The sequence below is a fragment of the Artemia franciscana genome, chromosome 20 (assembly GCF_032884065.1).
Source record: "Artemia franciscana chromosome 20, ASM3288406v1, whole genome shotgun sequence".
In the NCBI taxonomy this organism is placed as follows: domain Eukaryota; kingdom Metazoa; phylum Arthropoda; class Branchiopoda; order Anostraca; family Artemiidae; genus Artemia; species Artemia franciscana.
In genome coordinates, this window is record NC_088882.1 from 22,185,972 (window position 1) to 22,212,557 (window position 26,586).

At 34.3% G+C, this 26,586-nt stretch overlaps 1 protein-coding gene across 1 annotated transcript in view; it reads left to right on the forward strand.

Annotated features, from left to right (window-relative positions):
* LOC136039917 (ionotropic receptor 93a-like) overlaps positions 1-26,586 on the forward strand; it is an 81,439-nt gene that overhangs the window by 34,163 nt on the left and 20,690 nt on the right. Inside the window, exons 7-12 of the mRNA XM_065723907.1 lie at positions 2,368-2,562; positions 7,568-7,674; positions 12,093-12,348; positions 18,520-18,676; positions 21,657-21,877; positions 25,967-26,147. Of these exons, the coding sequence (XP_065579979.1) occupies positions 2,368-2,562; positions 7,568-7,674; positions 12,093-12,348; positions 18,520-18,676; positions 21,657-21,877; positions 25,967-26,147 (1,117 nt within the window). The remainder of the gene's footprint in view (positions 1-2,367; positions 2,563-7,567; positions 7,675-12,092; positions 12,349-18,519; positions 18,677-21,656; positions 21,878-25,966; positions 26,148-26,586) is intronic.

Sequence of the window (26,586 nt, forward strand, 5' to 3'; positions counted from 1 at the left end):
TTAAAATAGGAAATTTCGAAAAACTGAAACTTTGACAATCAAAAACAATCAGAAATGAATTTAAGAAAAATTAAAACAAAGTTTTTCAAAGAAAAGTAAGGGCCATATTAAACTTAAAATCAGTAGAAATAAAAGCTTATAATAATAATTCAAACTCATTAAAATATTTTACTATTCTATATTTTACTATTTTACTAATATTTTAATATTGTAAAATGTTTTTAATATTTTAATATTTAATATTTTATGTTAGCTCATTAAAATACGTTACTATTAAAGAAAAAATGAAACCCAAAACGAATGGACATTAAATAAACAATAATAGCCAACAAACATACAGCAGGTGCTAATGAAAATAAATTAATGAGTATTAAGACGAATAAACTTAAATTGAATATGCAAATCAATCTTAAAACGAAAAAAAATCACTAGTAACAAGATTTCGGCTACTGCTCCTATCCCTAACTGTAAAAGTATAAAGCCTACTGTGTCATCCGTGCTTTACTGAAAACTATATGTGTCTTGAATAGTCTTCAAAATACTGATAAAATTAAACAGAATATTTGATGTATAGTGGTATTAATTTTTGAAAGCTCATCAACTCAAGATTTTATTTCACTGCAATCGTCATTTTATTTTCATTGTTGTAATAAGTACAAAAGAAAATATTGTGTAATATAATTCGTTTTTGATAAAGCGCCAAACACGCAGTAGACTTTAGACTTTTACAGTTACGGAAACTGCAGAAACCAAACTCTTGTTCGTAGTGAAAACTATATTTGTCTTGAACAATCTTGGAAAGAACTAATAAAATTAAACTGAATATCTAATATCTAATAATATTAATTACTGAAAGCTCATCAGTTCAAGATTTTATTTCGCTCTAATTTTCACTTTTCAATGTCGTTGTAAGTACAAAATAAAATTTTGTAATATAATTTATTTTCAGTAAAGCGCCAATGACGCAATAGGCTTTATACCTCTACCGTTAGGGAAGGGGACAGTAGCCAAACTCTTGTTTGTAGTGGTTTTTGTTCGTTTTAAGCTTGATATGCATATTCAATTTAAGTTTTAATTGTTTTAATGTTTATTTATTTATTTATATGAGCACCTGTTATATGTTTGTTTGCTATGACTGTTTAATTAATTTCTGTTTATTTTGGGCTTTATTTATTTTCTAGTATTAATTTTTTTTCGTTTAAGCTTGATTCGCATATCCAGTTTAATTTTTGCTCGTTTTAAGATTTATTTATTCATCTAGATGGTACCTGTTGTACGTTTGTTCTCTATGATTGTTCATTTAATTCTGTTCGTTTTCGGTTTCATTTGATCTTTAATAGTAAGTTCAGGTCGTTTTGAGTCTGAATTATTATAGGTTTTTATTTCTGTTAATCTTAAGTTCAATATGGCTTTTACTTTTCTTTGAAAAACTTCTTTTTCGGGAAGTTGTTTTTTAATTAATAAGTCTAAATGAAGAAACGGGATCTTCAGCAAATAGAAACTACAATAAATAATTAAGAAAACTGAACGAACAGAATAAAGAGGAAAAGGCGTTTTGATCAACTTCAACAATGAAGTAAAAATCTTTACAAAGATCACCACCAGAGGCGCCATTTGGACCAAATCTTGGGGTGGGCATAAACTCCATCTTGGGCCCCCCCAACTCACTTCGTGTCGCGTAATCATCTAGGAAATGGGCATTCGACAGAAATCGAGAATTTTATTATGTATCTTACCTACTTTCAAAGTTTACAATGATTAATAGCAAATAGCGTAATTACCCCAAGGGTCGTCAAGTAATTACGCTCTTTGGTTAATAGGCGTGCAGTAATTTCAAATCAATTGGACAGAATGGATTATGTTGGACATGATGGATTATTATGGCCGGCAAAGGGCCCTTTGTGGTGGAAGCTTTGGCCCCCCTGGAAAATCTGGGGTGGGCATTTGCCCACCCTGACCCCCCCCCCAAATGGCGCCTCTGATCACCACAAAAAAAGGTAGTGCAATGGCCCCTAAAACGTATCAAAATGCTAGCATTTTTGTCATGCTTTACTAAAAAAGTAGTCATTTTTATGGTATAACATTAATGAAATTGAATGCTGATGAAATATCCAGCACCTTTTTTTTTTGCATTTTTGTAACCATATACTATTATTACCGCAACCTAATATGATATTTTTGAGGGGTTTTAAAGGTGGCTAAACGCTTTTACTTGTAATAAACATATCTTAATATAAAACTGACATAAAACATAAAACGATTAAAAGTCGACATGAAAGCCACGAGCAAAATTATAAACAGGAAGTCCCTAGACGTGTGAGTAATGAAGTTTCAATGTACTACATAACTGTTTGTTTTTTTTTCAAGGTTATATTGAACATCAGCTGTGATTGTGGTTTGAAATACGTTGTTAGGTCTGCTGAAGTAAAGAAAAGACGTCAAGCTAACACCGTGGAGGTTGGTGAATGGACACCATCTTTTGGACTACGCCACCTGGATGATCTGTTTCCTCATGTTACTGGGGGTCTTCGTGGGAGAGAACTGATCATTACCTCACTGGATGTAACTAGTTTTATATAATACTTGTAGCTGGATGAGTATTTATTTGCATACGTAAAGCCAACAGGGCTGAGAAACTGCAAAAAGTTGTTGCTGACGCATTGAATTTTCATTTCTGTGTTTCATTTATTTGTAGACTCTGAATAAATTAAACAAAAATTTTTCCATGAAGATTAAGGAGTTTACTCAAAACTTAAAATGAACACAAATTAGCTTGTACTAGATGTCAAACCTAAAACGAGCAGGATTTTTGACGAATAACGAAGGCATATCTAAAACCAACATAAACTATAGCAAATGAGGGGGAATGTATCCATCCCTAAACCTCTTAAATTACTATAGTGCCATCTTCACTTTACTGAAAACTCAATAAAAAGAATAAGTTGAGAGATTTCAGACGAAGGTTGAATTGACTAAAAACGGATTTAAAATGGAATAAAACAATGCGATTAATTTGAATCAGTAATTCAACGCTTACTTTGCCAACATTTCAAGCTAACAGAATTTAATTACTAAGCATCTTTTTCATAAAAATTAAAAACTACCTAGCTAAACATAGTATTTTCCATAGTATTTAGTCGTATTTTCTATCACAACCGCCTTCGAAGGAGAAGGTTTCACCCTTCTCATGCGAGGGTATCGTAAATATTTTTATAGGGGGGGGAGAGGAAATCTGTAAAACTATTTCCAGGGTGAGGGGGACTGAGGTTTGTAACGTGCTGTTTTTGTTGCAGGAACCTTTTATAATTTTTAATAACTTTACGCTTTATTGTTGGTTACAGAGGGGAAAAGGACCCCCAATTGCCCTTTCCTGTTTGTAGTGTCATTCCTGGGTAGCAAGAAACTTGATGAAAATATAAACTGATTTGTTAAAGAAAGAGTGCAGTTTGAGTTTCATTTGTTCATCACATTTTAGTCATGCCATTCTTTTGATAAGTTCCATTTTTTTATGAATGATCATTGAAGATATCAAATTATTACTCTGTCAATTGAAATAACTCTATGCGGGATTGACGAAAAATCGTTTTTTTTTATGGCAGAGATGTAGAGTTAATAAAACCGAGTACAATAAGTTAAGTTTTTACATGGATGGAACTTCACAGACAAATGAGAAGGAATCATATAAAAAGAGAAAGTTGAAAAAGGTGATAAAGTAAAAGAATGATTAAAACAAAGCAAACTTTCACTAATGGTTTCAAAGTTAAGTTTAAATAGAAGTTGCTATAAAGACAAAAATCCTGAGTAATAAGAGAACGAGTTGTGAAGTACCTTGTCAAAAATATCTCAGTTTTTACCTGCTGCGATTTATTATCAATAGTTATGCATTAAAACAATCTTTTTCTGTATATTTTGTGAAATGGATAATATAGCCCGGCTTTGTCCTTTACATTAAACTGAATACACTGAGTTGAGCTGAAAAAGTATGGCTTTTTAGCAAGGTTGTTTTTAACCAAGTGACACATAGCAATCGCAAATTCTGTCGGTCTGTCTGTCGGTCCCGGTTTTGCTACTTTAGGCACTTCCAGGTAAGCTAGGACGATGAAATTTGGCAGGTGTATCAGGGACCGGACCAGATTAAATTAAAAATAGTCGTTTTCCCGATTTGACCATCTGGGGGGGGGGGGAGTGGGGGGCCCGTTAATTCGGAGAAAATAGAAAAATTGAATTATTTTTAACTTACGAACGGTTGATCAGATCTTAATGAAATTTGATGTTTGGAAGGATATTGGGTCTCAGAGCTGTTATTTTTAAATCCCGACCTGATCTGCTGATATTGGAGGGGGGAGTTGGGAGGGGGAAACCTAAAATCTTGGAAAACACTTAGAGTGGAGGGATCGGGATGAAACTTGGTGGGAAAAATAAGCACAAATCCTAGATACATGATTGACATAACCGGAACGGATCCGCTCTCTTTGGGGTAGTTGGGGGGGGGGGGGGTAATTCATAAAAATTAAAAAAATGAGGTATTTTTAACTTAGGAACGGGTGATCGGATCTCATTGAAATTTGATATTTAGATGGACCTCGTAACTCAGATCTCTTATTTTAAATCTCAACCGGATCCAGCGTAAGTGGGGGGGGCAGTTGAAGGGAACCAGAAATCTTAGAAAATACTTAAAGCGGTGAGGTCAGGATGAAACTGGATGGGAAGAATAAAAACCTGTCTAAGATACATGACTGACATAACCGGATGTGCTCTCTTTTGGGTAGTTGGGGGGGGGGGGTAATTCTGAAAAACTAAAAAAATGAGGTATTTTTAACTTACAAACGGGTGATCGGATCTTAATGAAATTTGATAGTTAAAGGATATCGTGTCTCAGAGCTCTTATCTTAAATCCCGACCAGATCTGGTAACATTGGGGGAGGGGAGTTGGGAGGGAGAAACTTAAAACTCGGAAAACACTTAGAGTGGAGGGATCGGGATGAAATTTGGTGGGAAAAATAAGCACAAGTCCTAGATACATGATTGACATAACCGGAACGGATCCACTCTCTTTGGGGTAGTTGGGGGGATTAATTCTGAAAAATTAGAAAAAATTAGGTATTTTTAACTTACGAACGGATGATCAGATCTCAATGAAATTTGTTATTTAGACGGATATCGTGTCTCAGAGCTCTTATTTTAAATCCCGACCGGATCTGGTGACATTAGGGGGGAAGTGGGGGGAGAGGGAAATCTAAAACTTGGAAAACAATTAGAGTGGAGGGATCAGGATGAAACTTGGTGGGGAAAATAAGCACAAGTCCTAGATACATGATTGACATAACCGGCACGGATCCGCTCTCTTTTGGGTAATTGGGGGGGGGGGGGGTTAATTCTGAAAAATTAGAAAAAATGAGGTATTTTTAACTTACGAACGGGTGATCGGATCTCAATGAAATTTGATATTTAGAAGGATTCCATGTCTCAGAGCTCTTATTTCAAATCCCGACCAAATCTGTTGACCTTGGGGGGGGGGGGCTGAAGGGGGAAACCGAAAATCTTGCAAAATGCTTAAATATGTCGTAGATACGTGACTGACGTAATCGGACTGGATCCGCTCTCTTTGGGGGAGTTAGATGGTGGGGTTCAGTGCTTTGGCGAATTTGGTGCTTCTGGACGTGCTAGGACGATGAAAATTGGTAGGCGTGTCAGGGAGCTGCACAAATTGACTTGATAAAATCGTTTTCCCAGATTCGACCATCTGGGGGGCTAAAGGGAGAGGAAAAATTAGAAAAAAAAGGTATTGATAACTTACGAGTGGGTGATCGGATCTGAATGAATTTTGATATTTAGAAGGACATCGTGACTCAGAGCTCTTATTTTAAATCCTGACCGGCATTAAGCCTTTTCTTTTTCTTTTAAATCGATCTATTGATTCATAGAATTTTGTTAGAGCTCATACCATATGATCTCTTGGCTCTTAGCTCTTCATGCCTCGTCACAAGTGCCGTATGAGCTCTTAGCTCTAGTTTTTCAGGTGGTATCTTTTTCTTCTTTTTTTTTGGGGGGGGTGGGGATATAGAAAAACTTAAGAAATGCATAAAAAATATTTATATGCATTTTTGTTACGTTTTTGAGACAGAAAAAAATTTGAGAAGAGGGTGATAAAACCCAGCCACCCTCCTTTGATACGATCTTGCTTTTAGTGGCAGTGATGTCTCCTAGATTTTTCGCCTTCAAGGATTGTTCCTCACCGAACGTTTGATCCATCATGAAGGAGATTCATGAAACTGACTAGAATCTAATTTCTATTGGTGTGAATGACATTATAGTAGAAGCTCTGCTAAGATATTAATCTCAAAATGCTTATAAAATACAACTGAAGACGTACCAGGGTACCTTTTTTTAATTTGCAAAAAATACCTAAATATATTTTGTTGTTGTGTAACTATGTTTATGTAAACCAAGAATTGTCTATTTAAACATTAGATAGACTTGTTATAAAATGTTTTTCCCAAATTAAGATGAAAATTTCTGGTTATGGCTCTCTTGGTAACAACAGAAATACGAATCCACCAGAATTGAACCTTATATAAATCAACATGAATAAGTCCACGATTGACGTTTTTGTAGGTTTTGGTATCAAAGCACATGATCAAATTTTCACTTCGTATATTCCCTAAAACATGAGAATTTATGCAAAATGCGATAAACAATTTTTTTGCGGTCGAACACTAAATATTTATTCTAGTAAAAAATTGGAATGCACAGAAGATTATTTTTAGTGATCAAGCGCATAAGCAAACATAAGAAAACCGTTTGTCAAAAAAAGGACACCCTACATATTATAGGTGACCTTACATATACATCTAATTTTTTATGCTTATAATTAGAATTTCTAGGCTTTTCCCTCCCCTCTGGAATGTCATAATTTGACTGATATTTGCTTGTATTCGCTATAATGTTCATGTTATACCCGCACAGTTTTGGGATGTTCTCTTCTTGTAAGATTTTTTTTTTGGGGGGGGGGAGTATGAAAGAGTTTTTGTTCAGGAGATCTAGTTGTTATTTTATAACTGGATCCTAATTTTTTGTGATTGTGAATTACAATATGAATAATGACTTTATTCGTTCTTTATGTTTTTGTATTTTATTTTGTGCCTTTGCTCTGTATCAAGGCGAAGATAAATGAACAAGTACTTTGTAACTAGCTAAATGGTTTGAATTCACGATTAACTGTTCACGATTTGAAAGGACGGAAGCCCGCTCTCCTCAAAATCCCACTTTGAGGGCTATTCAAAAATGTGTCCTTGTATAGCGCATTTAATATTTTTGATACGTTATCATGTTATTCTTGTGAGCTCCTTGATTTTGCTATAACACCGAACTGTTAGTCTAGTGTTCTTTCAATGTACCCTTCAATAAATTCAGTAGCTTATCTTAATAGCTATAGTCACTTTATAGTCACTTTTATTCGTTTCAGGTTTCTTGTCTTTTTTTAGCGACATTCATTAAAGTATCAACTAGCTTTGGCTCATTTTTTTCTTTTTCTAGGGATTTAAAATTTAATCTACTATTTTTTTAGTACACTCCGTGGCAGAAATTCGTAAGAGATGAGAATGAAAATATAACTCAATACACTGGTCTCATTTTTGACATGATAAATCTGATGAAAATGCATTTGAATTTCACGTAAGTTCTGGATCCTATATAGATTTCTTTTTTAATGTTTTTGTTTATTAGTTATTCACAATTAAAAAAAAATTAAATAAGATCTATGTTGAAAAAAGTAATAATCTCATTTCTAGTTTTATGCCATTAAAAAAAAAAGAGAAAATGGGATGTTCATTAACTCACTAAGTAGAGCTTGTGGAAGGGCTAAGTGAAATATAAATATCAACATTAACATTCAAACTGAAAGAAAGTCGACAAAGAATGAACAGGGACAATATAAAGGAAGAAAAGTAAGGGATAAATTCAAAAACTTTCTTTCAACTACTAAGCATATTTTGGTAGATTTTTTATATATATTTATTTGGTAAATGGTTAAGTTGTAATTTGGCAAACTTACCGTTATAAAATATTTAAAGATGATACTCATGAAGGGGCTGGCTCAGTTATCTACTGATATAAAGTTTTTATTATCAAGAAAACAAAGACACAAGCATAAGTACTTTTGGAAATAAAATATTTTGCTGTATTATTATGATGATGCACAATCAATTAAACCTCAAAAGTGAGTTGGACCTCAGAGGGTTCTAGAATTTGTACATTTGGTATTGAAATTTTAGGTTACGTTAATAGCGTTAACTTAAAGCAAACACTATTGTTGAAAAACGTAATTCGATAAATACACTCACATTAGAAGATCCATTTCATACTTGTCCATAAATGTTAATAGTGCCCTTTTCCCCTTACTAACGGTGTAAAATTTACCCCCTTTTTCGATGGATCAGTGAAAACCTGAAAACGCTAAAATGTATAATTGAAAAAAATAATATAAAAAAATAAATTTAAAGCAAAGGAAAAAAATTCTTGGAAAGTAAAAGACATAAAATATAGATTAAACATGCAATTATAGAGAAGAAATAAGCTTAAAACTATAACCCTGTTCAGGCACGTATTTAAAATCTAGCTTAGATAGGGGTGGCGTTTTCTTTTGGGAGGCACAAACTTAATGAGAGCTCAAAAAAGGCTAATTAAGAAAATATAAAAAGTTAAAAGGAAATAATAACCTTATTAGTTAGTCAATAGTAAAAGAAAATGAGTAACCTCGTTCCTGCCATGTTTTACATAATTTCTGGAACCACGCTTGCTAAGCGTAACAATATAAGAAAACATCATGAAGAAAAAATGAAGATAATCACAGCCAGTTAAAAAGAGAACACAAGGCAACGAGATCTCTGCTTAATCAACTTCGGTACAGAATTCAGAATGAAAGATAGAAACACTGATAAAAGCCCTTGTGAGAATATAAAAAGAGAAACCTTAAAAAAAGGCTCTTTTCAAAAAAAAGCTGGGCAAAAAAAGCCCGCATTGAATAGGTATTCAGACTTTCAGTTGGGAATTTATTTCATTTAAAGCTTTTTGAATGCTAATCGCTTATTAGGCATGGTATTATCAGAGTACCTATTAGGTTGCGAAGTATGACTCTTTTTATCCAGTTTCTCCAGTATAATTCTCCAGCATCTCCTTTGGGGATAACTTTTTTGGAATTGATTTTTATTTGAACTACCCCCCCCCCATAAACCTGCGTGAGACCTTTTAAAAACGGTATTAATGGATGCGGTACTAAAGAAAATGAAGTTGTCAGGTTTTTTGTCATAAAGGTGTTGAGCCAAGATGAAATCAAAACTTTCGGGTCTTCGACGTAACTTGATGGATATGTCTATTGGAAGCTCCGAAAATCTCTCTTTCTGGGTTCTATGGAATCTACCGGTCATGTGGACTTTGGATCTACGTTCAGTGGGGGGGGGGGCTTAATAGCTGTGGTACCTCTCAGCTATAATCGTGCTAAATGTATTATAGAAGACTGTCTACACCCGAAAAATATCAATGCAAAAAAAACATCATTCAAACGTTACAATAGGCTGTAAAAATCTAGAAAATAGTAAAAAAAAAAAAAAAAAAAAAAAAAACAGGAAATTTGCCGTAACAAACGGTTGAAGGCTGAAGGGCAGAGAAAACTCTGGCAGGATTTCTTCACTTTTATTATTTGTGCGTAAAATTCCTTTTTAGAACTGTTATTTTTTGGCATTTCCTGTCTTGAATATTAAGCCTCGTTTTTAGGACTGCTGCCCCTCTTTGGGGCTAAATTTTGCAATTGTGGTTTGGATGTTTCTTATCAATGAGTTTCTTTTTTGTGTGTATTTTCTCAGTTGTTGAGTCTGATAATTGTCCTCTTTCCAATTACTGATTTCGCTATCTTATTTTAAGACTTAATAATTTGGATTTTTGACATGAATAAATCTGTGGTTCCATTTTTATTAATCACGTTGTTTGCAATAACTTCTGTACTTCATATAGTAAATTAACTTGAGCCTTGTCAAATAACCCAAAAGGATGAATTAAATGAAAATCATAGTAAAATGAAAACAAAAACAAACTATAGGGCGTTTTAAGGAGTTTTGTTGACTGAGATCCCTACATACAAAATTGGCCTTTGTTTTGTGTATATATTTTTTAAAGCTATGAGTTGCTGTTGTGCAATTCCACCTACAACCACCAGGAAACCTCTGATGGCAATGGATACGTCAAAGGTAGCTACCAGACTCTTCCTCCAGATGGCCGCGTCCAGACTGTAACCTACACTGCTGATGATTATACGGGGTATGTTGCTGATGTTCAGTATTCTGGCGAACCAAAATATGATTACAAGCCAGCATACAAGCCATCTTATCCAGCACCAGCATACAAGGCTCCAGCATACCGAGCACCAACATATGGCCCAAAATACTAGTACCTGAAAAATTAATAATGAACCTATTTTTATATAACATTTTTAGTAAATACAAAATAATCGAACTACCACGGTATTCTTAGGTTTAGACAAAGAAAAATATAACCTCTTTTCCTATTGAGTGCTTTCATGCGATAGCTTTTGAAAACCAAAGTATGCTAATCTAAAAATAGACTCTATAATCGGTTTGTTTGGTAAGACATAATAGTACATCACATAAATCAATAAAGTTGCTGTTGTGCTGCAGAATCTTGCAATGGATTAAACTCAACTAGAAATGCCTCTTCTCTATCAGAAAAAATTGGAGTGTTATTCCAAGTTTTTTTTTTCTTTTTTTAGTTTTGCGGCGATTGGTTATAAAATTTATTTATATATTGAACAGCCATTATTCACATAGCATAAGATGGAGTAGAGGAAAAAGAAAAGAAGAAAAAAGCGAACAAGTAAAACAAAAACAGATGTACGAGGATTCAATTACTGCACTAAGACTTGTCATAGCAACTACTAACTATAAAAATAAAAAATGAACTAGAATCAAATTTAACTAGTACTGCACTAAATATGGTCATGACAAATACGTACAAAAATACTATTTGAGGTATCTAATCACAATAATGTACAAAATACCTTACAATTCTTCTTGATCTCCCCCATATTATTAAGAAATTCCAGTTTTTGCTGAGAATTAAATAACCTAGATGATCAAAAGTAGTTGCCTTTCAAGATAAAGGCTTGCTTGGATGGCTAATATTCCTCCTATCGTACAGCCTGCTGTCAAATGCGGGTAACTATTTTGTTCCTTTTTTGCCGGTCTTTGCACCAGAACAGTAAAGTCCGCGTTCTTAATCATAGCGGTATAATATTACTGAAAGCTGCTTTACTTAGACTGAACCTAGGCAAAACCCAGATCCGAGAATAGGTTCAGTGGTGGGTTAAAAACACTTGATGAGATTGAGTCGGTGGCTCCATGCGGAGTATGAGTGCCAGCTATGTATGTTAGTGCCAGCTTTCTAGCTCATCAATAATGACATTGCTCACCGTCCAGCATTTGTGTTGAAGTCTTCTTCCATGATTTGCTTAAATGAATAGTGGCTTTCTTTTTATTAATTTTTTTTTCTGATTTTACAGTAATGTCTCTCCGATGGTGGTAGTCTTAACTTTGAGTCGAAGACAGGCTTACATGGTCAAATTGTTACTTTCTCTTTTTGAAAACAAACAAGCATCTGTAACCTAATTTATCTTGCAAAATGTGAATTTAAACATGCAGGGATTTGTGACGTTTAATACAGGGTACTTGGACATGGTAATTTAGGTGGCATAATGGTCCTCCTTTTTTCCTTAGCTAAATGCTCTTCCTCTCAAAAATGCTCCTTTTTTCCTCCATTTTTTTTCCTGGAGGTTTTCTTATGCTAGCAAATTTTGAAGTGTAATTTCAAAGTTAATTATTTTTCAGATTTTGAATCACTGTATAAGGTTAATTCTGTCAGCGTATACATTGCAATCAACCTTTCGTTTTTTGATCATTGATTACTATTGGCACTGGTAGTTCTTTATTTACAGTTCATTACCACAAAATGTTTGACAAAGGGAAAGAAAGAACAAAGCTATCGGTACATCTGTGTTAATTGATGGTAATTAGATATTACTTTAGGTACACCGTAATTGAACCTATGGATGGCTTATGGGGAAGTCCGGTTGGTCGTAATAGATGGAATGGTATGGTGGAAGTAGTCCGAACAGGAGAGGCAGATGTTGGTGCTGCTGCGTTCACTATCACCGAAGAACGTCAAAGAGCGATTGATTTTTCGATACCGTTTGATCTTCAGCCCCATGGATTCATAGCTTCTCGCCCGGATGAAATATCACGAGCCCTGCTTTTTATTCAGCCATTTCAGACAAGTACCTGGGTAAAAAAATTTGTATTCGATTTTTTTTTTTACTTTAGATTAAGCCTGGAATTTTCTTTGCGTATTTCATACTATTTATTCTTTGCAGACATGTTCTTCATGCTTTGCTCTTATGTATAAATTCGATATCTTCATAAATACTTTATAATTAAGCTTATTTTTTTTCAAAAGAAAAATGATATAAAAAAGCATGGATACAATGCATTTTAGACAAAGTAAAATCAGGTTCTAGTTTGGCTTAAATATTGATTTGGTATTTATGTGTTATTGACATTGTGAGAATCCCGAATGAAATATGAAGTCCAAAGACCATAAAAACTAGGAATCTATCACTAACTATAGATGTCGGCACTGGATTGAAAAAAAAGTTCAATTGAAAAACAGAGCTCTGAAACCAAAAATGTAAAGGGCCATCCAATCAGACACTAACTATTTTGCAGGAGCAACACTTACTTGTTTTTTTTCCTTTTCTTTTCTTGTGCAACCTATTTCAATATATTGCAGGAAGGTGGTAAGGGTGTAACCCCGGAGGTATTTACTGGTACTGTAAAGATCTGGCTGAATTGACGAATGTGATGTTATATTTTTGGGCAGCTCTGTATAATTCTTGCCTGGGGTAAAAAAAATGCTTTTTCCTTGTCCTTAAGCAAGCGCATACAATTTGACTTCGGAAGCAGACTTTTACAATCTATGTCAGAGAAGTTTATTGAGCAGTTGCGATTATCTTTCGTTTCTTCGAGCCATATTTATTTTTTAAAATAGAAAGCTCGAAATCTTCCAGGCAGCATTTTCAAATTGAAGTTATATTAACTTATGAAAGTGATTAAGATATATGAGGGTTCTTTGGCCCCATTTCTAAAGTTTGTTTGTTATAATAATAAATAAAAAAATAGATTAAAAAACTTTTTTTCATGGGTTCAAAATTGCTCCCATCTACTTTTACAAGCCATTTCTATTTGTGATGGCGGTAAAGTCAACTGTTTTATTCTCTGTGTTTGGTTCTGAGGCAGAAAAATAATAATAATACGTATGCTTCCTTAGTTCTCTCATTACTAAAGCAATTTCAGGTTCCCCTTTGCTTCTCTTTTAGGGAAGATGTTAGAAAGGGGTCTTAGAGCAAGAACATCAACTTTTGAACTAAGGAAGAACAATTTCTTTTTGTTACACGGATAGTACTTCTTGTAGAGTTGGTGAACGTAAATTAAATCAGTTTTTTTGCAAAAAAATTTATTCATGAAATTATTGTCTTTGAATATTTTGAGAAACTGAAAATTTCTTGGCTGTGGTAGATATTGGAAGAAAAGTTGATAATGACTGTGCTCAAAAATGAGCCACAACCTGATTCTCTGCAAAAACTAGCTGTCAATGTTGAACACTTGATGCTTCCGTCACCCCCCCCCCCTCTTCCACAACCTGCAGAAATAAAGGCAAATCGTACCTTTTGAACCAGAACCCCGCACAGATTTTTAATTTGTATGATTGAAGAGCCAATGTGGGCCAGTTTCCTCATCCCCCATCCTGCTTCCCATAGTTCCAACGTCATTGCAGAAAGCGATTTATTATGTAATTTGCGTGAAGAGGAATAGCGCAGGAGTTTTTTAATCGTTTTAATTTTAAGATCTCTGTTCTCGGACACCACCCCGCATCCTCCTTCACCAAATGTTTAGTAAAAAACATAGGCATGTTGCATCTTATTTGAATCAGAATTTTCACAAGACTTTTCAGTTGGCACTAGTAAGGATCGCAAAGCCGGTTCATGACCCCTCAAACAATCCCCCTCGTGTCCCTACACACACGAAATTTTGGTTGAAGGGCTGGCAATTTGCACCTTTTTTGAAACATATATATATAAGGATTTTCTCCTATGTATTGATGAGAACCTAATGTGGAGCCGTTGCCCCTTCAACGGTCTCTATCCCCCCTCGCTATTTTAAAATGTAGAGGTGTGCTTTTTGCACAAATTTGAGGCACAAAGTGGGCCTGTGGTCCCTCAAATGCCCCTCTTTGTCCCACTGCCAGGTTTTGGTGGGAAAGCAGGCATTTTACGCCCTGTTTGTAGCGGAATCATAGAAGAATTTTTAGTATATTCGATCTGTACAAAAAGGGGCACTTGGCTCTTCCAGGACCACCTGAAACCATTAACTTTTCAGCAGAAAGGAAAACAGTTTTTCTTCTCTCTGATCAGCTTGAAAATTTATGGGGTGAATGGTATGTACCCTGGATCAATAGGGCATAAGAATGACGATTTTCAGAGGCATATTCCCCTTCTCCAACCTCCAGTTTGCTTGAAACTTATGAGGCTAAGGGAATATACCGGATATGTTTTAATAAGAATCTTAGAGCTTGTTCGTCATTTGGGATATTGAGTTACATATCTGTGTGAATTGGTCTACCTCTTATCCGCTTCAGATACCTTTCAGGATAGGGAAGTTTGTCTTCATGCAAGTGCCTATGCAACGAATATAAATAGTAATTCAGCCCAATGATTTGCAATTGTTGGTAAAGTATTTTTTTTTTTTGGAATTTGCGTAACAACAAATAGGCTAATCTTTACGTTTTGAATGTGAGTCTTAAAAAGTACAGCGGGTGATGTTTTATTTTATGGATTTTCTGTTTTACCATCTTTGATCAAGACACATTATGTATGAAAACAAGCTATATCATTGCAATGGCTGGGCTGATCGATATGAATCTTTCAGGGATTAAATAAAAAAAAAAAGTTTTTTAACTAAAAGTAAGGAGCGACATTAAAACTTAAAACGAACAGAAATACTCCGTGTATAATAGGGGCTGTTCCTCCCTCAACGTCCCGCTCTTTACGTTAAAATTTGACTCTTTCTCTCAATTCTACTTTATTAAACAGTAAATAACTTTAGCGTAAAGAGCGGGACGTTGAGGGAGGAACAGCCCCTTTCATACACGGAGTAATTTCTGTTCAGTTTTAATGTCGCTCCTTACTTTCAGTTAAAAAAACTTGTTTTTTTTATTTAATTTCTGAACGTTTTTGATGAACGTTTTTTGCTAAATGGCTTTCTCTTAGTTTTGATCAGACGATTTTGAGAAAAAGGGTGGGAGAGGAGGCCTAGTTGCTCTCCAATTTTTCGGATACTTAAAAAGGCAACTAGAATTTTAATTTTTGACGAACGTTTATATTAGTAAAAAATATACATAACTTACAAATTAACTTACGTAACGAACTTCTATATTCGTATATTTTTATTATGTATATGAGGGGGTTTTCCCCCTCGTTAATACCTCACTCTTTACACTAACTAAAGCTTTAATTTTGTCCCAATTCTTTAAGATTGACCCCTGAATCACAAAGGCTGTAGAATAAATAGTTGAAATTACTAAAAATACTTAAGCGTAAAGAGCGAGCTATTTAGGAAGAGATGGACCCCCCATATGCGTAATAATCTCTATTCGTTTTATGTTTTAATGCTGGTCCTTACTTTCAGTTGAAAAAGCTTTTTCATATTTATTTTTTCTTTGTTTTTTTAAAAACAATGCTAGAAAATCCCGCCCCCTCTTCATGGAATTTCTCTTCTCCCTTGACAAATTCCTCCAAGGGAAGATCTTCCCACGTAGCCCCGTCCCATCAACCCCGTACCCCAACCACAAAATCATCCTGAAAAGGTCTTAATTTCCGTTAGAATGAGCCCTCTCGCGACATTCTAGGACCACTTGGTCGACACGATCACCCCTGGAAAAAAAAAAACAAACAAACAAATAAACCCGCACCCGTGATTGGTCTTCTGGCAAAAAATACTAAGTTCCACATTTTTGTAGATAAGAGCTTGAAACTTCTACAATAGGGTTTTCTGATACGCTGAATGCGATGGTGTGATTTTCGATGGTGTGATTAAGATCGTATGAGGGGTGTTTTTAAGGGGTGTTTTCCCCTATTTTCCAAAACAAGGCACATTTTCTCTGGCTCGTAACTTTTGATGAGTAAGACTAAATTTGATTAAATTTATATTTTTAAAATCAGCATAAAAATCCGATTCTTTTGACATATCTATTGGTATCAAAATTCCGTTTTTTAGAGTTTTGTTTACTATTGAGCCGGGTCGCTCCTTACCACAGTTCGTTACCACGAACTGTTTGATATATTTCTGGGTTCTGTGGGTTCCGCTGGTCATGTGGACCTTAGAACTGCGTTCGGTAGGGGGCTTAACAGTTGTGGCACCTCTCACCTATAATCGTGCTGTGTTATAGAACACTGTCTACACCTGAAAAATATCAATGCACTCAAAAAACTTTATTGAAACCTTAAAATAGGCCATAAAAATCTAAGAAATTGTAAACTTAAAAAAAAAAAAACTGAAATATGCCGTAACAAACGCTTGAAGTCTAAAGGGCAGAGCAAACTCTGGCAGAATTTCTTCACTTTTATTATTTGCGCGTTAACTAAAGGTGTGTATTGATAGAAAGCAGAAGCTCTCGTAAATTTTGCTTTCACATTCCTTCTTAGAACCGTTTTTTTGGCCTTTTCAGTCTTGAATTTTAAGCCTCCTTTTTAGGGCTATAGCCCCTCTTTGTGGCTAAATTTGACAATTGTAGTTTGGGTGTTTCTTGTCTTTGTGTATCTTTTTTGTGCGTTTTTTTTTCTAGTTTTTGAGATGAAACATCAGTATGACAATTGCCCGCTTTCCAATTACTGGTTACGCTATCTTGTTTTGAGACTTAATCATTTGGATTTTTGACATGAATGATCTTGTCGTTCCATTTTTATTAATCATGTTGTTTTTAATGACTTCTGTACATAATATGGTTTATCAACTTGAGGATTTTCAAATAAACGAAACGGATGAATTAATTGAAAACCATAGGAAAATGAAAAAAAAAAAAAAAAAAACTATAGGATATTTTAAGGAGTTTTGTGGCCTGATACCCCTACATACAAAATTGGCCTTTGTTGTGTGTAAACCTTTTTTAAAGCTATGAGCTGCTGTTGTGATTGCAGTTCTGCAGGCTGTTGCAATGGGTTAAACTAAACTAGAAATGCCTCTTCTTGTAGAAACAATTGAAGTGTTATCCATGAAACATATGAAGTGTTTTCTTTTGTTTTGTTTTTTTTAGTGTAGTTTGGATGTACAATTTTTTTTATTTATTGAATACCCATTATTCACATAACATGATAAGACGGAGTAGAGGAAAAAGAAAAGAATAATAAAAAGTAAATAAATAAAACAAGAACACATGCACTGCGCTAACACTTGTCATAGCAGCTACTAATTATAAACTAATTATAAAACATGAATTAGAATCAAATTTAAATAGTACTGCACTAAATAGGGTCATGACACAGATTTACAAAAATACTATTGAATTAAAACAGGATACCAATCATTCTATGAAGAATTAAGTTTTTGGTTACGCTTGGCAATTAATTTTGAAATTGCAAGATCAGGATCGGCGAGATTTAATTTTCGAATCAATGGAGAGTTTCGATGCTAAGGGGGTAACTGAAGCAAATACTTAGCGAACCGAAAGAAAATGAACCGGACTTTCAGACAATTGGTTCTAGTAAACAGCTAAATTTGTTCTAGTTGTTCTGTTAAAATGCAATTTGTTAACATTACTTTTCAATGTCTCCTAACTACGTAAACTGATAGTTTGAAAATTTCCCCTCATTTAACGATATAATTTAGCCATTTGTGAAGGGAATTACTTTGAAGCTTTTTGTTGTCGTTGTTTTTCTCAAATGTTTTTTTTTATGTTTAGGTTATAAGTCTTCAAAGTTTCATAAGTCGTAATACTGACTGTAATCCCTTTTTTTTCATTAATTTTTTTTCATAATTTTCATTTTTTTTTCAATATCGTTTATAATATCAGTTTTAATTATTTTGACAGCTAATTTGTTCCTAGATTTCTTGATTTCTAAGAAATCTCTTCACGTTTATTCCTCTATCAGTATGGAATGTAGGTCCCGTTACTTAAAACTTCAATTGACAACCAATTGATTTTCAGCTAAATAAATCAAAGAGATAGGGTTGAACTGGGTTCATATCAATGTTTTAAATATTTTTTTGGTGTAAATCTGAGCTAAGTTCTGGTTTAGTAAAAAAAAGAAAAAAAAAGAAAAAAAAAGATAGCCACGGATAAAATATGATAGATGGAAATTGATTCTTGCTACTTTTTAATGATAACTTTTATTCCTTTGAACAGATTGTTTTATTTCTTATGGTTCTTGCTATTGGTCCAGTTCTATGGCTGATCAATCTGGCAAATCCATATTACGAAGTGAAGAAGATACGTGTTAATGGCAATATATTTAAATTGAAGAATGTCGTTTGGTATTGCTCGGCCTCAATGCTTAACCAAGGTAAATACATCTTTTCCATTCTCGATCTGTGCTTAGGGGGGCTAAGGCTGAAAAGTAATGGGTTGGGAAGGGGGTTGGGGAGGGATATTTATTCCATTGTCCTCCAATTTTTATTAAATATGAAGAGCAAGAAAACAATCGTTAAAGCCTACACAAATCTTATGTTTCAGAGCCAATGCAGCATTGCTGGGTAAAGTAAAGAGTGGTGCCTCCATGTTTTTTCCCTACCACTTCATATGAATGGGATGTCTGTCGTTTTTTTTGTTAGTTAAATACCTACTGCTTGAGGATTTTGTAGTATGAGTAATTTATGAATGTTGAAAAATTGTAAATGATTAACGTTTGAATCCTCATTACCTTTCTTGGCAGGCAAAATATGAATAATATTCCTTTATTAATCTCGCTCTCGCTCTCTTACGCCCTCTTTCTCTCTCTCTCTCTCTCTCTTTCTCTCTCTCTCTCTATCTCTCCTATCTCTTACTCTTCTTTCTCTCTCTCTCCTCTCTCTCTCTCTCTCCCTCCCTCCCTCTCTCTCATTCAACAATTTTTGGCAAGCCTACCGTTTGTTACATACCCATTTAATCAGCCTTGTCATTTCTGAATGAAAATATTTCAAGTTTGGTAACACATTTTTTGTGGACTGACCGCAAATATCCTATGCCTGGTATTTTCTTTTGGTGAAATCATTCCTAATTTAATATCTCCTTTGATATGGGCGGATCGAATGCATTTCCAGCTCATCAGCTCCTTTTGGTCTGCAGTAATCGAAAATACTCCGAAGTCGTTATGCCTAACTCCTTTCCGTCTATGCTGAATAAAAAATATTCCAAATCTGGTTATTCCTTTTGTTTTGGGCTGCTACCTTCCTGTCCTGTTAGTTTTAGGCTGATGGGACAGCCGAAATTTTTGCATGCATTTACGTCATTTCATTTAAGCTACTACCCGAAATTAAGCTGCGTAAGTGATCAAAGTTCTTGAATGAGAGAAAAAAAAATATTATTTACGATTCCGTTGTGTGTGCACATGAGAAGTTCAGAGAGAGTTTGAATCCACATACACCCACTCCTAGTTCAAAACAAGTGCAACGTACTACCTACTCTACTGTAACCTATTTGAAAATGGGCTTCTATATTTGTTGCTTCTTTGTTCTTTGGTTGTGGTTCGCTCTTTACTAGGTTCTACCCCTGGGGGGCATTTGTGAAAATAGGCCATTTTCAAAGTTCGGGGCCCTTATCTCTGAAGCTGTGGGGATCACGTAATCTATGGAGGCATATTTATTAGACCTTCTGACTACTCTGAGCAAAGCTGCTGTGTTGAAATTTCGACCCGATGCCATGGGAGTTAAAACTTGGCACAAGGGGTAGTGAAAGCTTGGGATGTTACGAACGTATTTCTTCCTTCAATCATGCATATTATAATCCCTAGCGGGGTTCTGGTTTCAAAAACGTGTGGCTTGTCCCCTCCTCACTCTTCCAAAATATATCTGTGAAGAGTCGTGTAAGTGCATAATTTGGAGCCCTTATTCGTGTAGAGGTGTGGATCAGGTGCCCCTTGAAGTCAAACTTGATGGAGCTTTTGAAGATTCTGAATAGAATAACCATCTCCAAATTTCGGTCCTGTGTCCTGGGGGGCTTTAAAAGTGCCTGGAGGCAAAAATGGGAATGGGAGAATATGTGGATACTCTCTATTCCCTTTAGCTTTCAAAAGGACTCTAGAACCTTCGATATTCAATCGAAGGAGCCCCTTCCCAAGTTTGTATTACCACCGTTATATAGGAAGCTGCCAGTAAAAACATATTAGAGACTCATCACTCCCTACTTAGCCAATGTTGTTGCATCGGCTCTGGAATGCAAATATGAAGCCTCAGTTTTATATAGGCTGTAAGTAACTTCTTGGATCTTTTGATTTTTTGAGGGAAGTAGCTACTTTAAGGTTTTTATCTGACGCCATGGGATGCTTCTGAAATGCCAAGGGCAAAAAGAGTCTGGTGGTAAGGGACTGGCTGCTTCTCGAACTCTTTAAACCTTAATAAAAAAAGAAAGGAACTTTTAATTTACCCCCTCGTGGGAATTACTATCATGTTTCCATTTTATTCGGAGCGGCTAGGGAGCCGTATGGCATGATATGCCAAATCGGCACGATAATTTTTTTTATAAAATCGGCATACTAATATTTTCTAGTGTAAAAAAAAAGATCTAGATGGGTCACAATTTTGGAAAAGTTCGCTGTCCTCTCCCAGCGTTCTGAACATATTTTTCTTAAATCCTTTGCTAACTGAAATTAAAGAAAAAAACAGGAAAAGTGTCAAAATGGAGTACAGTTGAATAAGGATGAGTGAATATCAATCACGTCGTTACTATTCTAAAACGTTCCAACCTGGATTAATTTTGCATTGAAGTTGATCTCCTATTTGTATAAAATTTGTAGGCAGTGATTGTTTAATTAATTTGCCTCCTTGCAGGTCTATTGAACTTTGCAGGTTTACTAAACAGGTCAACCGAACTTTGACAGTGATCTGAGCAAGATATTCAAGTAAAAATGTAGTTTTTTTTTGGGATAAAATTTCTAGCAAAGTAAGTCCATTTTTCCTTTGTATAGCTCGGGGGTGTCAATTTACGAATTGACAAGGCAAAATACTAAAAAAGTAAAATGAACATCAATACAAATAAATCTGCTAAAATCATACAAAAAGGGTCTTTTCTTGTGTGAATCTGGGTATGAGGGGATTAAATATTTTGTGGGGAAAGGGAGGGATGAGGCTGAACACCGTTTTTATGCCTAAAATGTGCTTCACCGAGCTAAGTTCGGTCCCCTGGTACTTTAAAATAATACCAAAAATAGGACTTTGACGCGTCTAAAGTTGAAATATGAGCATTCTAAAAAGATATTTTAAGAAGGTTAATAATACTCAGGTGGTAAAATTGGCTATTTATTATCCACAACCAAAACTCTGGTTAACTACCCTTTTTATTGTACATAGGACAATCAGAACTGCCGTCTGCAATTTCTGGTCGAGTTCTAGTAACTTTTTGGTGGCTCTTCGTCATTGTTGTTTTGGCATCATATTCTGGTGAGCTTGTGGCTTTCTTAACATTTCCAACTTATGAGTATCCTATCAAGACTATTGATGATATTCTTGAACCTTCGAATGTGCTTACATGGGGTTTTCTGGAAGGCACTGCTTTGTTCCGTTACTTAGAGGTAAGAATCAAACATTGCAGGAGAATAAAAAGTAGAGACAGCAAATTTAAACTATGACTCAATCAGTGAACACTAAAGGTGAATTGGCGGTAAATTATAAAATATTTTGTCTTTTTATGAATTAAATAAAAGAAAAAGTTTTATTTTAATGAAAATAAAGCGTGACACCAAAACTAAAAATGAACGTTGGACCAGCACATTGGGGATAGGATAGAAATAAACCATAAGACACGGTATGCATCCAGGCATAAAATATTATATCTACAATATGCCGGTAACAGGTTGGAGGATGGAGTTGAGACTTTCAGGTAGTATAGGATAAGAAAAGAGGGGACAGGCGGCTCCAAATTTTATGTTTAGAGGGGGAGCTGCTAAAAATGTTACGTCTCTGCTCCGCCTGAACATTTTGACACCATCAGTCACTTTGAAGTTTAAAATTCATCCAAGTCTGAAGATACTGTCAGTTGCGAGATGGACTAACTTGAAACTGTGAAGGAGTTTTTTTTGGTGGGGTTGAAGAGAAGTGAACCCCGAATTGGGCCTGTTGATAGGTGTCAGATGGTTAGGTTATGAAGATTACATTCAATCTCTTTGAGATTTTTGGTACTAAGAGCCTCTGTCGGACAAGAATCTCCTCCTTGAGAAATGGCAATGTAGAACGAAAGAAATATGTTATCCAGAAACCTAGGCTATCAAAACAGCTCAAGTGTATTATCTTAGTGTTAGGGCTCTCCCTCTTTTCTTTTCAAATAAATGAACTCTTTCCTTTTTTTATTACATTTGCTTATAGTATAATTTCAGAGGACAGGCTAAATTCTTGTTGCCAAGCCAGTAACCTCATAAGAAGTAAACACTCGGTCTAAAATCTATTCATGTCCGCTTGATCTAGGCCATTGATAGATAATGCTATTCAAAAAGCATGTGGATTTGAAGCCCTCATTTACCGGATTGGCCAAGGTCGTTGTAGGGTCCACCCCTACATAAGTTTTACTTGCGTGAATATGCTGATCTTTTATGTGTTTCGCTTAGTGTTCGTAGATCCACGTTTTGTCAGACTTGACATTTGGAGAGTAAAAAAGGGTTATTTTCTCAAACCTGACAGGGTAAGGGTAACAATAAGATCGTCTAAGCTGACAGTTTCAATAACATTAGTAGCATTATTAGTAGTAAAGACTGTGGGAGCAATGAAGATATTAAAAGTAGAATGACCAAGAATCAGGGTGTTTTTTTCACAGTTGAAAAAAGTTTGGAAGAATAGGAAGAATATACCCTTGTATCTTGCATTGATTTTGCCAGTGTTCAGCTTACAATAACATAATCAGTAAGGTTAACTGTCTTAACATCGTGTATATACCATATTAACTTATGGGCCATTTTATGACCAAATACTTTATTGGCTATGCCTAGATTGTTATACCTACAAAATTGCAGCAGTTTGTAGCCATTACTGTTTTCTTTTCCTACACTAAATTTACCTAGGCTGAAACGAAAAGAAATTACAATGAAAAATTAATTCAAACTTAAAACGAACAGAAATTACCACAAACACGAAAAGGGCTAATGTTCAATTGCGCTTTGCTGTTAGCCAAATATATTTAAAAAATTTTATATTTTGTATTTTTAACAATAATAAATAAAAATTGATGACACTTCAAAGAACTAAAAGTGATATATATTAAACAATCAGTCTACTTTCATTATTTTTTTTTAGTAATATTAATTATTTAGTCATACTTTTTCTTTTATTGTCGTTGTTAGCGTTTCAGTAACTTTTCGTTTTAAGTTCGAATTATTATTTGACTTTATTTATACTTGTGTTTGATTATAATATGACTATCTACCTCTCTACCTCTTTTTAGATTTTTTTATGACTTAATTCTGAAGTTATGGTCAATGCTTCTAGTCAAGGGATGGGTAGACTCATGTACGAGCTACATTATAACTCCATCTTTACGATAAAACCGAAAGTACGCATGACTATAGCGCTATTACATAAACCATTCTTTATTTCTAGAATTGAACAATGCTCAACTGTCTAGCATATGGACTTAAAGGCTGAATTTTTTAAATTAAAATTTCGGAAGCTTAAAATACGTAGCAGTTTCAAATATATATTATAAATCTGGCGAAAGATACAAAGATGTGGTATCAAATAGTTAGGAATGAACTAGTCTTAGCACACGTTTTTAAACCAGTTTCTTGGCATTTTAGTTTTCCACTTCTGGAAAGATATGACATAGACATCAGGACAAAGCCAAGTCACTCATCAATCTTGTTTTTTTTGTTATATATATATATATATATATATATATATATATATATATATATATATATATATATATATATATATATATATATATATATATATATATATATATATATATATATATATATATATATATATATATATATATATATATATATATATATATGTATAAGTGTGACTTTCCTTTGGTCCAGCCTTAAGGCTCGTGGACCTGCAAGAGGTTTTCCTATTTCAAATAGTGTTTCCTTTAAAATTTTTTGTTAAACAAAAAATAATTTTGTTTTTCTTAGACACCTCCTATTTAAAATTTTAATTATTTGTATTTTACTTTATAAATTAGGCAGCCCTTTTTAAAACTGAATGCCATTTTTAGGTGTAAATATGATTATAATTGTAGCTATCTTTGTTTCTTTTTTACTTTTTGTAGCAATGCAGTTAAAATAAGAACTATTGCATTCTAACAACATAGATATCAAAATGAAATAAAGTAAAGTAAGAGATGTAAGCACAACAAAATTTTTATGAGGAAAATTACTCTATTTCAATTAAATTTTATTCACCGAGCTAGTGATAATTAATCTTTGCAGAAGCTCCTACAAATTTTTCCAAAGAATTTCAAGGCGAGAACTTCTGTCAAAATTCCAAATTGCTTAACTTGAATCTTTCATGTTAGAATCTTCACTAAAAGGAAAAAATAACGAAAATATTTTAGTCGAAAACATAAATGTTAAAATTTCTTTAACTGTCTAGTTTTAACTCAACCCCGTTTGTCTCCACTCTGTTCAACTCAAATCAATTCAGCTTAACCCTGGTGCATTTAGAACCCCATTCAATTTAACTCACATTTAACTCAACCCCATTCAACTGGGTCAGTCTTAACTCAACGTTCATTTCAACTACCAGAATTCAACTGAACCCTTTTCGATACAACTCAACTACCATTTAAACGTACCCTAATTAACTCAGTAATATAAATGAAGAGCAAATCTTTTGTTGCAGATGATAAAAGTTTGCCCTAAATGAAATAGTCTTTTTTCATTTATTACTTAATGTTGAGTGTCTTCTTTTTTGCTATTTTAAGGAACATAGGGATGTAATTAATGTTTGTTTGTATTGTCGCCCTGCTTTTGAGCCAGTCTCCCTGCCGGGGATGTTATGTGAATAGTTTTAAATATGTATAGTTAAAGAATAATAAAGAACTTGAACTAAGTTTCCAGCCTTTCCGAGCAGATATTTTGGTGTGTTTTCATATCCCTTTAATAGAACTATCAAATATAGAAGATTATTGCTAGTTGAATTATGTTGAAGTGAATTGGGATTACCTGGACAGGATTTTGTTAAATAAGGCTAATCACGCTTTTCAAAGCGTGATTAAGAGTTGAGCTGAATGGGTTTCAGTTGTGTTGCGTTGGGTCGTATGAGATTTAGTCGAATGAGGGTTGAGTTACATGGTCATCGTTTTGAACACGTTGAATTTGATATTGTAGCAACTTTGAGGAGTAAGATTAGACTAAACGATTGTTAAGTGTTCTGAATCAATATTAGAAGTGTTTTCTTTTTAGACTGATGAGGTATGTGTAATGTTTAGTTGTCCTTATGAAATTACACAACCCGGTAGTACTCATGATTTCTTTTTTCGAATTTATTGAATTGATACTAAATACCGGTGGGGAAATCAACTATGCAGACTGAAACACTGGAAAACTGGTTCACTGGAGATATTTATTCTACAACAGGTACTTTTAAACGAACATTGTGACAATTCTGTTTGTCATTTTGAAATTTTAAAACTAATCTTTTATTTAACTTTTTCTTTAATATAGAATTCTGATGTTGATCGATATAGAGAATTGTATCGTGGTGGAATTCAGCATAAAAAGCTAAGTGACGAAGTATTGTCCATGGTTAGATCCGAAGATCATGTTTTTATAGACTGGAAAACCAGCCTACTGTCTCTCATGAAAGAAGAATATTTAAAGTCAGAAAGATGTGATTTCTCTTTGGGTAATTCTCTATTTTTTATTAGTTTGTCAGCAGTTTAAGGAGAAACAATTGTTTTTGGCTAATGTTTTTTAATCCTCTCCTTTGATTCTTTTACGGTTGGTTTTTATTTTGTGAAAGTAAAAAAAATCCGTTAAAATGACAGAAGCGACAAAAGTGAGCCCTAAAGAATTATCTATTAAATAGCAGTTATTGTTGCCATCAAAATCTTTTATTTTGCTCTTTTTTCAGCTAGTTATTGAAGTAATTATACTTAAGCCGAGAAATGTTTCGTTTTTACTAAACTGTTTGAAATAAAGCGACCTGATGTACTTTCACTAAGTTCTTTCCTTTCTCTCCCAAGTCAGACGCGTGTATATAACTATATTTCGTTTAATTGAAGGCAGTAAATCAAAAGCTATTATGTTCTTTTTTTTGTCAATCTAATAACCCTATCATTAGA